Source organism: Indicator indicator, chromosome 17, assembly GCF_027791375.1.
Source record: "Indicator indicator isolate 239-I01 chromosome 17, UM_Iind_1.1, whole genome shotgun sequence".
NCBI lineage: Eukaryota > Metazoa > Chordata > Aves > Piciformes > Indicatoridae > Indicator > Indicator indicator.
The window spans coordinates 10454835-10467736 of NC_072026.1; the positions used below are offsets into that span (position 1 = coordinate 10454835).

The 12902-nt window shown below is 47.6% G+C and overlaps 1 protein-coding gene across 2 annotated transcripts; it reads right to left on the bottom strand.

Annotated features, from left to right (window-relative positions):
- Nucleotides 1–1749: 1749 nt before the first annotated feature.
- Nucleotides 1750–9718, bottom strand: NKRF (NFKB repressing factor). 2 transcript variants are annotated; one of them, XM_054388508.1, is made up of 3 exons: nt 9519–9718; nt 6190–6311; nt 1750–4086 (listed from the first exon to the last, which is right to left on the bottom strand). In XM_054388508.1, the coding sequence occupies exons 1-3, from the start codon at nt 9716–9718 to the stop codon at nt 2090–2092; spliced, it is 2319 nt and encodes a 772-aa protein (XP_054244483.1). In that variant the 3' UTR covers nt 1750–2089. The 2 variants fall into 2 exon arrangements, with proteins under 2 accessions (XP_054244483.1, XP_054244484.1); XM_054388509.1 differs by lacking the exon at nt 9519–9718 and adding an exon at nt 9282–9485.
- Nucleotides 9719–12902: the final 3184 nt, after the last annotated feature.

The window sequence follows — 12902 nt, forward strand, 5'->3', positions numbered from 1 at the left end:
CCAGCTGAAGAGAAGGACCACAGATGAGCCCTGCACAGAGGTTCCACATGTGGCAGAGATAGGTGGCCAAAAGTGCCAGCTGCTACCCAGGACAGGAAAAGCAATGCCCTGCACAGTCTCACACCAGGCAGCTACCCCTGCTGAGGTACTGGTACATTGAGCCAGCCCTCCCCCCTGCCCAGAGGTATTTTTCATCCTGATCACTGCAGTGGGGCTCTTGCTGCGTTTCTCAGCATCACCCAGCTTTGAAGAGCCAAGTGAGGGAGGGAGAGCTGTGCTCCTGCTTGCAGGAATAGCTGCCTAGAAAGTACCAGGCTTCTTCCACTCCTACATAACCATCTGTTAAGAGCCCAGCATTCTTGAGAGCAGGATTGAGAAGTAGAGGGAATAACACACATAGAAAAAGCAAACAACAAAACCAACCCCCCCAACATAGTTCACAAGTAACTGTCAGATATTTTTTCTACAGAGCAGCAGCATGTTTTAATTCCTGCTGTCCAGGCAAGCAGACACTCCTGCAGCCATCCAGGCAAGGAAGAAGGAACCCTCACTTTCTTCTTCCTGAACAGCTCTCACCTGACAGGGCAACCTCTTCACAGTGATGGGATGGAAATGCCTCTAACTACATCACCAGGATATTCTGCTTCAGCAGTACAAGTCAGTCACCATTTCCTCAGTGCTGAAAGTAATTAAAAAGAGAGCATGAGGTGGGAAAGCAGCTAGAGGATGTAAAGGATAGAGAGGCAAATACAGGCAACCAAAAAACCCACGATAGCTGATACAAAAAGCACAGGAGCCCAGACAAAAATACTTTTCACTAGGACTGGCTTCTTGCTAAAGAACCATCTGCAGGCCCTACTGATGACAGAAAAACCCAGCACCTCTAACCAGACCTCACTCACAGCTCTTCCAAGGTAATTCCTAACCTCTGCTTTCTAAGCACAAACCAAGCGTTTCTCCAAGGCTCCTAGAGCAGCGTCCTGTGGAACTGGTGGCAGAACACCACAGACAGAGGTCAGTCTCTGCTTCTCTGGCATAGAGAGTACTCCAGCCTCCTGGTAGCTCATGCCAGTCCTGGAGAGATGCCACAGACACCACACATTGGAGCAACACCAGACAGTTTACTCCTGAATTGCCCTTGACATACACAAGCACAGGTGCAGTAATGGAGCAGTGGAATAAGTAGGCACAGATTTGATTTTGTTTGGGATTAGAGAGCTTATATTTAAAGTTAAAAAAAAAAAAAAAGTTATGTAACAGTCCCCAGAAGCTACAGGAGCATCTCTGAGTGTGGGCTCTGCACTTACCTCCAGTGTTCCTATGGCACACTTCACCATGGTATCTGTACATCAAGCAGTGCTGCAAGGAGCAACGCCCTGGCATGGTCTCAGTCCAACATGCTGACAACTGAAGTGCACTCAGCCACTCTGAGTCTGGCAGGCTCAAGGTGGACTTCTGCGAGCAGAACAGCAATGCTGGGCTGGTGCAGGACATCTCTCCACAACCAGACACAGCACAGGCAAGACCTTGCTGTCTGTATTCCTCAAGGATGAACACAGTGTTCATAGTTTTTTTTTATATAAAGTGTGACAAATCCTGTGGTGTTTTTTTTTTCCAGAAATAAAATTTTATTTGTGTCGTCATTAATACCAACTTTACATACAGGTTTACACTCCCAGACTGCATTTTCTCAGTTTTTCATTTCCTTTTGTTTTTTTTCTTTTTTTTTTTTTTAAAAAAAGGGTTTGTTTTTTTTCTTTTTCCTTCCTTGGTCAAGAAGAATAAGGGAGCCATTAATTTTAAATGACGTCAAATTCCTTTCCCTTGGACATGTGTTTTTGCTATTACAAAACTATTAAAACGTGAAGAACAAGTAATATCAAAGACACATACAGTGACAGCACTACTGCTTTTGGGCTGTGCTAACACACTTGGACAGAACTCGGTCAGTTCTCATCACCTAACAACAGTATTAACGCAGTAGAAGACTCCAGCGTTAATATAACCCACCAGGAGAACAATGCAGCATCTCTTTCTTTAATCCAATTATCCAGGAAGCCCAGACTCTGGTGAAATGGGACACCCGGCCTCAGTTTGCCTGAGGCATAATAAGCTCATAATGTCCAACCTGGCCTTCCTGCTTCAGCTGGTCTAGCAGATCCTCCTTGCGCCGCTTCCTGCTCACCACCAAGTATCTGTTGTGCCCCTGCCCGTGGGATTTACTTTTCAGACCGTATCTCTGTGCGATCTGATGTATCTGCTTGCGCTCATCCATGGTCAGTTCCCTAGAGAAAGTCAAGTCAATGTGACTATCTGAGCGTGCATAGTTTCGGATGATCTCCTCAATATCTCTTTTTGCGATTCTGTTCACCCTTTCTACATCAAGCCCCAGTCCCTCCCTTTTAAACTGCTCCTTCACAGAAATAGGCTCTCTGATTCCTTCCCCGTCCTTCCCCAGGCCACCGCCTGTCCAGCCCATCTTTCTTAAAATTTGGTTCCCAATGTTGTCTTCTTTGATCTTCTGTTTGAAAGCCTCTGCTGCTGATCGACCCCGAATCTCATTTCTGGAGATGACATCTTCGACGGTGCCTTTCTTCAGGTTATTAACAACAGTTGGCTGAGTCTTTTTGAGGATTTTCACAGCTTCCTCTGCTGCCTCATGCTTGACAGATTTCTTCAGTCCAACTGCTTCTGCAATGAATTCATCTTCAAGCAGCACCTTGCACTTCCATCGCATGCCAGTCATCCTTTCAAAGACATACTCCACCGTCATCTTGTTGAACTGGGCGGTGTCATTCAGCGTACACACTGGATTAGTGGAGTTCTCATAAATCACGAGGTCCTTCAGGTCTTTCTTCCTCCCAGAACCCCGTGACGAGCAGCCCACTTTCTGAACCTGTGTCACTTTGATGGCTGCTATATTTGATTGCATCTTCTGCAGAATTTTCAGTGCCTCCTCAGCTGCTGCATGCTTGCTGGTTTTCTTAGTGCCAAACCCCTCGGCGAGGCAGTGATCTTGCAGATACACCTGACAGCGCCACGAGCGGTTGGGCATTAACTCGTACTTATACTCCACAGACATTTTGTTATAGGAGGCAGAATTGTTAAGGATCCCTATTGCATCGCTGGCATTCTCTGTGAGGACAAAACTAGTCCAGTGTTTGGTGGTATTAGTGGAGCCTTTTGCAGATTCAGTACCAGGTTGCATCGGGACACAGTCCCTGTTGGCAGCTACAAACTCCTCATGAGGTTTGAGAGCAGGAGGGAAATCTGAGCGACTCATGCCTGCCTCACACACCACCAAGTCTTCGTGATAGGTGTGCTTGAACTTCCGCTGAACAACTCTAACTTCCACAGCCTTCTTCAGCAGCTTGACTGCCAGCTCTGCAGCTCGATCCCTTGATCCGTTTTTGCTGCCAGCGTAACCAGTGGCCAGGTAGACATTCTGACATCGCACTTCACAAGCAAAGCCATCTGTTAGGAGCTTCTTGCTCTTGGGGAGGTCAGCAGGGGCAATTTCTTTCAGAGGAACATAAATATATTCAGGATTTGTCTTGCATGCCTGAATTGAACGTGTCAAAAGGTACGTAAAGTTAATTTTTTCAGTCCCCGTGTTTGTATCTGGGCTAGCAAGATTTTTCCAGACAGCTGCTGACAGTTTCTCAATAAAAGTCTGCTTCAGCGCTATAGCTGATGGTGGGAAGGTCTCTGATGCAGACTGGGCAGCTGAAGGAGAAACAGAAGCCTGCAACGTGCCGCTCGTGCTAGAGTCCACACTATTCACAGCCTTCTTGGCTGCTGCTGCTGCTGCTGCTGGGCCAGCAGAGCCAAACCCAGCTGAGCTGGAGAGCTGGGGATCCGCCTCCCGTGCACTCACAAAGGAATTTGTACAGTTTTCAACTGGCTGTGCTATGCTGTTTGTATTTGCCTCCTGGTTCACCTCCTGCCTTTGGTTGTTGACAGAATCTTCCTTCTTGTCATTCTTCTCAGCACTGGTGACAAAGTGTATGGGTTCAAAACGTGGTCGCACCCGGAACCTGGGGACCATCTTTTTGGGTGGCTCAGCAACCTCTTCTGGCTCTGGGCCTATGGGTGGAAGAAATGGTAAGTTTACCAATACATGCCATGACAGGGAGACAATGTTCTCACAGAATGATCTCCAGGAGGAGCCTGCAGACTCTGAACACAGGATTCCCACTTCTTAGCCACAAACCAGAAGGTTTCCTTCCAAAGACATTCCCAATGGATCAAATAAGACCATTCATTCCTGTATAGGTCACCACAGTGGTATTCCCAGCTCCATAACTACCCTGCACAAATCTCCACATATTCAGTTACAGGGATTTGGGGTCTGAAGCACTTGCTCTGCCCTCACCATTGCCCACTGAGCCCATCCAGTCATTTCTGAAGTTAATCCCTTCAAAGCTACTAAACCAAATAAAAACTATGGCCACTAAGAACACCAGACCAGGACTCAATCCTTGGCTCTGATGCTGCCACAGGGCTGCAGGATGATCTCACATAAATGACTTTATCTTCAGGCCTTCCCATTTCATGGGGAAACACAGTGATAGTGAACCCTTCTTTCCAAAACACACAGGGCTGTTAATGACACTGTTAACAGAAGCATATTTCCTGTAAATATAACTCCCCTGGGCTAAAGGATACCAAACACAGAGCAATCTGCCCAAGCTGCAGTGGCTGGGAGGCCCCATTACACATTACTGGTAGACCTCTTGTTTCTCAACCAGAAAAAAATGCAAATGAGGCAGCATATCCTGCAATGCACAGCTACTGCAGAAAATGAGAACCAAGCAGCTGATAAGGAAATGTGTTACGTTACAAAGAGGGTTATACAAGACTCCTCCTGTGAAAGATTTAGCCCACACACACTGAAGTGGTAGGTGTGTGTAATTTCATCAGAGGAGCAAAAGGCCACCTCAGCATTTTGGAACGAGCTGCCTAATCCAGCCCCAGCACAGGTCAGACAACACATCTGTCTAGACATCACACTACTACAGCATATTTATCAGAGCCTAGTTCACTGCAGATGAAAACAACATTTGGCATGCACAAACAGACCTTCACATTAAAGCCAGGTGACAAAGCTCTTACATCACATACTTCAGCCATCAGTCTTGACGAATTACAGCAAGGTTCTCATTTTTTGCTCAGTTTGGTGTTCCAATGATTGCACTGCAGCAGCACCTAAAGGCTCTCACCAGCAGAACAGCTCTGCATGCTGTCTGTGTAACATGCAATAGAGAACCCTTCTCTGCAGAGCTGCTGCCTGAGAGACAGACAAAACAGGGGAGCAAAGCAGTATTCTTCTCAGTTTTGCAGCTGACACATGGAAGCACAGAAAGACTACTGGGTGTCACAGTAAGGGCAGACACTTTGGCAAAGGAAGAGATGATACCCAAGCCTAGAGCAGTCCCGTGCCATCTGACCATCTGTGTTTCAAATAGCCAAACTACAGCCTGACGCTGCCTCACAAAGAAAGGGCTGCCTGCTCGCATCCCTAACTGCGCCTGCACACAGGAACAAATCCCCCATGCCCACAGAAAGCATGGAGCTCTGACACTGCTGGAGAGGAGCCAGCGAATGGAGAGGTTGAACTGCCAGCCCTCTCTGCCTGCTGCATTTCCTCCACTGGAAAAGCTATAGCCGGAATATTGACCCTTGGTACCATGGGACCAGGCTGACACACACAGAACTCCTCCTCCACAGGCCCAGTAGGGAGAGAAAAAAAAGAAAAAATTACCTCCCCTCAATGCTCCAGGCAGGTCAAAACTCAGAATCAATAAGCAGAGGTTTGTTATCTCCATGCACAGGTACAACCCCTTCTCAGCTTGGAACATCCTCTCACCACAGTGAAGGAGGGCACAGAGGTATCTCATTACTCAAATTCAATGCCCTATCCCTAGATAAAACCAATTACCTGGTAATTTCAACGAAACCCCCTATTTTCTTAAGCAAAAAAAGAACTCTGCATGAATTATTTCCATCCCACAAGAGGGTAGAGGAAGAGAAACAGCTGTGATCTAGCAGAATACATCATAGTCACTTCTCTTTAGTCTGCTGTGCTGGCTGTCTGGGAGGTGGCCCCATGGCATACTGCTGTCCCCATGCTCCCACCAAACAGTGACAGGGAAGGAGGTCTCCTTTGACACAGGGCCAGATACTCACCATCAGGTGGAGAATGGTGTCTTTTTAGCGTCTTGCCAGGGACCAACTCATATGACCTCATTTCCCCAATATCAATGCCTTCAGCCATCTTGAGAACCTTCTCCATGACCTGCATGCCATATCTGTGTGGATTTAATGGCAAAGCACTTTAGAACAGGTCCCGGAGGGGCAACATACACATACAAGCTTTTATTATGCAGAACAAGAACTAAGACATAGTACCTGGTGCAAGGGAGATGCTCCCCCTCATTTTGCTGGAGCATTAACATGGGACTTGACAACCAGTCTCATGCCATAGCTTGTTTAGTGGTGGTAGACAGCCTGCACACCTGACAACAGCTACCTGGTTCTATGTGAACCCATATGCGAACAAGAAACCTGCAGCCACCAAACCAACAGTGTTTTAAATTAAAATACCTTATCTGTCAAACTGTAACTCTGGCAGAGTACGAGGAACACAGGGTATGGAGGAGTCTCTGTGGGCATCAGAGAGTCCTTGAGCTAAGTACAGGAGCAACTGACTAGCACTGAAGTCTCGTCTGGGTCAGCAACCACGTCACCAATACTGGAATCACAGACATCAGATGACCAAGGCACTGCTCAGCCTTTATCGACCACTCTTTACAAAGCCCTACTCATCTCCAGCTTGGTAGTTGTAACCAACACATTTGAAATCCCTCAGCCACAAGAGAGGTGAGGAGGCTGTAACTAGCTCTGTGCAAATCCTGACCCTGCTGCAGCACGCTCACAGTTCCATGCAGGCAGGACACGCACTACACATCTCCATCACTCCTGGCCTTACATCCCTGACCACCTTTTTTTCCCTTGCTGCAGGGATCTGTAACAGGTTTTTAGGCCACACTGAAGCTGAACAAGAAAAAACCCCAAACCTTTCTAACCAAGGAGAGCCTACGAACACAGCCTCAACCTAGTCTCTGACTTCACGCTGTGGTTCAGAAAGGAGAAAAGCAGTACTGCACCTGTTCTGTGGCATGCTCACCTTCAAAAGTCCAGAAGCATCAGGTCACACTGCCCATGGACACAAATCCACACCTGTCCTCACAGCCCGTGCTTCAATAACTCGCACCAGCTTTTAAATACTATTGTTCCAACTGCTCTGGAAATCTACTCCCTCTCCACTCAAGAAATGCCCTTCCTGTTCCTGATTCAAAGGGCCAGGCAGACATTGAACCCATTTCAATTACTGGGTGAAAACTCTGAGCACACACTTAGTGCAGTCCCTGCTTCACCTGCAGGCACCCAGCACAGCTCAGCCCTCAGAAAAGACATTGCCAAAACGGACCAAAGGCAGTGGACAGTGGTGATACCCCTATCCTCCTGCCAATGGAAGCAACAGGGAACCTGTTCCTTTCTCTGGCTTACAGAGAGAAGAGTACAGTACATGGGAACATAAGGAATGATACCCTTTCCCAGCAGGGTTAGATTTGACATAACTGTCACTCTTCACAAGGGATAGAGATATCCAGGGTTCAGATTTCTGCCCAAAGGAGTATTGACCAGTCCCAGCATATGCTTGTCTAACCTGGCCTTAGGAATTTCAAGCTGTGGGCACTGCACATGGAGGCAGAAGAATCCCATGCCTCTAATGTCAAATAAGCTCTCCTGCTGTAACTTCAACACATTATCTCTTACCCTGATCTCAGTAGCTCTGGAGCATAATGCTTCACCTCTCCCTATTCTGCAGCCACCTTTAACATATCTGAGAACACATGCAGCTTCTCTCATCCACCCCTAAACTAAATGAATCCTGTTACTTAACTCCTTCCTCACAGACCAAGTTTTCTAAGCCTTACAGACATTCTCCAGATCATCCTCCAGCAGATTTCACCTGACTCTGATTCTACTTACTCTGATAACCAGATTGTCTTCAGCTAGCAAGTAATCAATGTCAAAACCAAAACCAACCAACCACAGACACAAAAACCCATATGCAAAAATCAAAATACTTCAGAGAAAACAATAAAAATTCCTCAAACTCTGAAACTATTCACTTGATAGCAACAGCAACTCTCTACCCAAGCAGCAGAAGACAGTTCCAGAGAAAGCTGTGGGTCCTCTCCCTTCCCCAGACAGCTCCAAGTAAAGCTGCCCACTGCTCTTTAACAGCACAGTGCCTTCCCTGTGCCCATGGTGTATTCATGTCAGTGCACAACACAACCTTTCGGGAAACAGCCTCACTCCTAATGGCTCTGCACTGCATCAGGCCTAAATTTATCACTCATGTCTACCCTGAGAGTCACAGGTGGAGACGTTCACAAGGGAATGCATGAGCACCTCCAGGCTTAAACTGCATCTTCTAGGATTTGAGATCTTGCCACATCGTTCTTCACCACTGTTATCAGCGTCCTCTATTATGGCATTGATTCCCAAAAGCACTCTCACAGAGGCAACTTTCCATTCAGACAACACATAAACACATTAAGATGAGCTAATGGACCAAAGAGAGTGTATCTTAAGAAGACATACTCAATTTTAACATACTACTCAAGCTTTAGAATTGGAAGCTGGTTTAACACTACATTCAATTTTGGTGGCTGCAGAACAGAGTAGTTTAGTACTTGAACAAGAAAAAAATAAGAGAATGTGCAGATCTACGTTTAAAGATACTGACTTGGCACTGCAAAAACGACACAAAATATTGTCCAACGAGGCTTTGGGACAGCAACATTAATAAAAGTCAAAGGAGCGTTTACAAGCTCCTCTGTCACCACAGAGTTTACTGAAGTTAGGTGCAGAGCAGTTGCTTCTGTCTTTAAAGCCTTACGTCCAGTTAAAAATAATCACAACATCCCAAGCGCCAGTGGAGACACGGGTGACGTTTTTGCAGATCCCCACAACCTTGCAAGTTATGGTACAACGGTTTCTGTAATGGTAACATAAACTTGATGAAGGGAAACCTCTTCCACTCACCAGGAACTATGTCTCAGAAAAACTGAGCTTTAAGGGGATTGTACAGGCTGTTTTACGCTTAGAGGGCCACCTTCTCAAATTACAAAGCACAACACCACATGTTTAGCGAGTCCTCAGGGTGGGACATGAAGAACTACTTTACTCCATGCACGACTACATACACACATATTCAAGGAAATAAAACTGTCCGGAAACCGAGGATCTCCTGCACCATCTCCTTCTGTTCCAGCTCTTCTGAGGTCACTTTTCAAAAGGCAGCTGGAGTCGAGATTGAGCCAAGCAGCACGGGAACCCCAGAGCGGCCGGTAATGGCCGGACCGCCCCAAGGCCTCTCTCAGGCCCGGTCGGTGCAAGCACCCTCGACAACACGGTGTCGGGGATATCCGCCCGGGCCTCACCTGCAGCCCATGAAGACGTGGTTGGTCCAGAGGACGGAGAGCGACAGGAGCTGGTCGATAGCGGCACCAGGGTAGCCGCGGAGGTGGCGGAGGATGAAGCGGCGGCGCAACCCCCATTGCCGCTCGGTCTCGTTGTATTGCCGCCACTGCTCCAGCACCGAGTCAGGCACCGGCTCCGGTTCAGACTCCGGCGGTGGCATGGTGGGCGGCGGCTCGGCGGAGGATCCTACGCTGTTATGCGCCATCCCCGCCGGTGGACGCCGAGCGAAAGCGTGCACGGCAACGGAAGCGGCCCGGGCGTGCCGGAGGGGACCAGGCCCCACGTGCGGACCAGGCCGCGGCTCACTGCGGGCCGCGGGGGAGCGCCGGCCCGGGCTGGCCCTAGCTCCCCCGCCCCCGCCTCAGCCTCGGTCCCGCTTCGCCCCGCCCGCCGCGCCCCCTCTCGTGCCGGTGTGGCGCGTACTCTCCCCTGAGTCGCACGGAGCGGCCCGGCCGGCGCCGCGTCACGTGGCCGGACGTCACAGCCGCGCGAGACACCGCGAGAAACTGCTGGCGCTGCCATGCGCCCCCTCGCGGCGGGCGCGGGGCGAAGTGGAGCAGGGCGGAGGCGCTAAGCGAAGGCGGGGGGCGGAGCGCTCATTCCTCCCGGGGCTGGCTCTGTGTGCTGTTTCAGTAGTGCCTCTCTGCTGGGCATGGAGCTTGAGGCGTTTTCCGCCCCTCTCTGAGTGCCCGTTGTGGGGTGGTTCCTTTCTGGGGCCCGCCGCAGGCCAGGCTTCCCCCGGGCGCTTGCTGTAGCAGGCAGCGTGCCGCTCGGTACACAGCCGCCGTTACCGGGGCAGGCTGGTTCTGCTGCTGGGGCTGGCCCGGAATAGAGCCAGAAGGCGGCGAGCGAGGCCGATAGGGATGCTTCTGCCCCAGAGGCAGGGAAACCCGCCGTCAGCACCGCCCGCCCGGAACGTGCTGGCTTTTCCTTTTCGGCGGCCGCCTAAAGCGCCTCTGACTCAGCGCCGGGCTGGCCTGGTTGCGTGTATTCCTTCAGCCCGGCACGCAGGAGCAGCAAAGACGACAGCACGCACACAAGCTTTCCTATTTTTTATTTAAAATTTACATTAAAGTTAGAAAGGTATCGGGCTAAACAGTACTGGTTCTTCAGCGCTTGCGTGAATACGGAACTCGGTGCGATACTCGCGCGCTTCCATTGGTACGAAGGAAACAAAACGAGGAGCGTGGAGAAAAGACGGCAGCTGGGAAAGCATGCAGGAAGCAGAGCAGGACGGAGGAGCGGGAAGTGCAAGGGCTGTAGGACATTCAGATGGATCCCTTTTATACCAGCTCCCAGGTGGCTGTTAACTTTTTTCTAACTTTAAGAGGAGGTTTAGTTACAAAAAAAAAAAAAAAGGTACCACTTGACCTACGTCCACCAGCTGATGGAGCTTATTCAGTGAGGTGGTGAGCGAGAGGAGGACACCAATGAAAACACACGGTTCTTACTTTATTTGTTAAAATTAAATATTTCGTGGCTACCAACAGAGGAAATTGCACCATGTTTATATTTAATTCTGAATGCACAGTTTCCATAATCAAATAACAGCATATTGAAAATATTCCTTAGGCTTCACACCTCATGGAAGCCCATGACATTTATATCAATAAAGACAAAATTAGAAAAAAAAATATGCCCATAACAATGTTTGAAAATGTATTCGCTACATCGTTAGTCTGAACATCACGTTTCTGTTGCTCTTCAAAATTCCAAGCAATCAATTCCCCCGTATTACCCTGTCTTGTCACACAAATTACAAGACACTTCATTTTGAGATACCATGCAAGTCAGTAAAAGAGCTTCTTTCCAAAACACTAACACTGAAGATTTGTTACCCCCCTCCCCAGACATAGGACCCTTTAACTCTTCTAGAAGTGGCAGTCTTCTCCCTCAGACCCAGTGCAGCTGGCGAAGACAGATTAAAAAAAGCTACAGAGAGAGAAAAAGGGGAAAAAGAGAAAAAAAACAGAGGATTAGCAAAAAAGAGAAAGACAACCAAAAAGCAGGAAAAAGAGATGCAACACGAAAACAGCTGACAGAGAGATGGAACCTCCTTGTGGTACCTCAAGTACTTGAAGGAAATCACATAAGTAAAATTTTCTTTTAAAAAGTCCTTAAAAAGCCTTTACATAACTTTAAGTAACATTTTAATACAGCAAATAGCTAGGAAGAACAGCCAGTGACCTGCAGCATGGTGGAAAAAAGCCACATTAAAATGGTTCTTTTAGCAGATAATCTAGAAATCACTGACAGACTGATACTCATTGGTGTTGGGAGCAGGCTAACGTTCAACAGTAGAGAAAGAAGTAAATACTCAAATTATTTTAACTTGCTCAAACAAAAAAAACCCACCCACAAAACAGTCAATGATTTTCATGGGAAATAAAACTGCAGTTATGGTGAAACAGAACACCTGAGAAAATACAGTGCAATCAAGAGCTGTAACTGCCTTGATTGCTGGAAATGGAGGCCAGACCATCGTTTGATCCGGTTCAGGTTTGCTGCTGCTGTGAGCAGCTTGCCAGATGAACACATAGGCAGAAACTGTTTGTGAGCATCACCCTAATGCTACTCTTTCTAGCCACATTCTCAGCAACAGCTTGAATCAACCAGCATGACATCACAGCTAGGTCTGAGATGTGCTTATCTTCCAAAAACCCAGCATCTGAAGGGTTTTTGTTGAAACTATTTGGTAGCATGCATCCTGATCTTTCAGTGGGGTCAGGACATATGGATTCACCCACATACAGGGCATTGAACCTGCACACAGTGTGACTGAAGGATCAGGGTCACAACAAGCAAGTCAAATGGAAGTGAGGATTACATGCTGATCTTCAGGTAGCATGCATTAGCAACAGAAAAAACAAAAGCAAATAAAGAAAGGATAGATGATGTCATGAAAATGACAAAGTATAAAGAGAAAAGCATTTTTTAATGTCTTGATTATACAATAATTAAACTAAGGTGGTGGTGTGACTTTAACATCACCAATAAATAATTTGAACTGCGTTGTTATTTTGCCAGCAAAAATAACTCACAGAACTTATTTCCACATTCCTTATTTATCTGGATGGAGAGGGACCAGGAGAAAGGGAATCTATTAATGTAGCAGAAAAACAAGATTGCAAACTTTAAAGTTGCAGCATCTAAAACCCTGTTGTGACTATTTTTATATTGTTTAACAAAAGCAATAAGCACCAGCACACAGTAAAGACAGAATCATGAGGATATAGGAGAAAGCAAGGGTGACACCATGGAAAGGTCACAGCTGAAATGCTGTCATGTTTTATTAGACCCTCCGATTTAAACAAGTAAATGAAGGTCCATTCCAGCCCATTGCA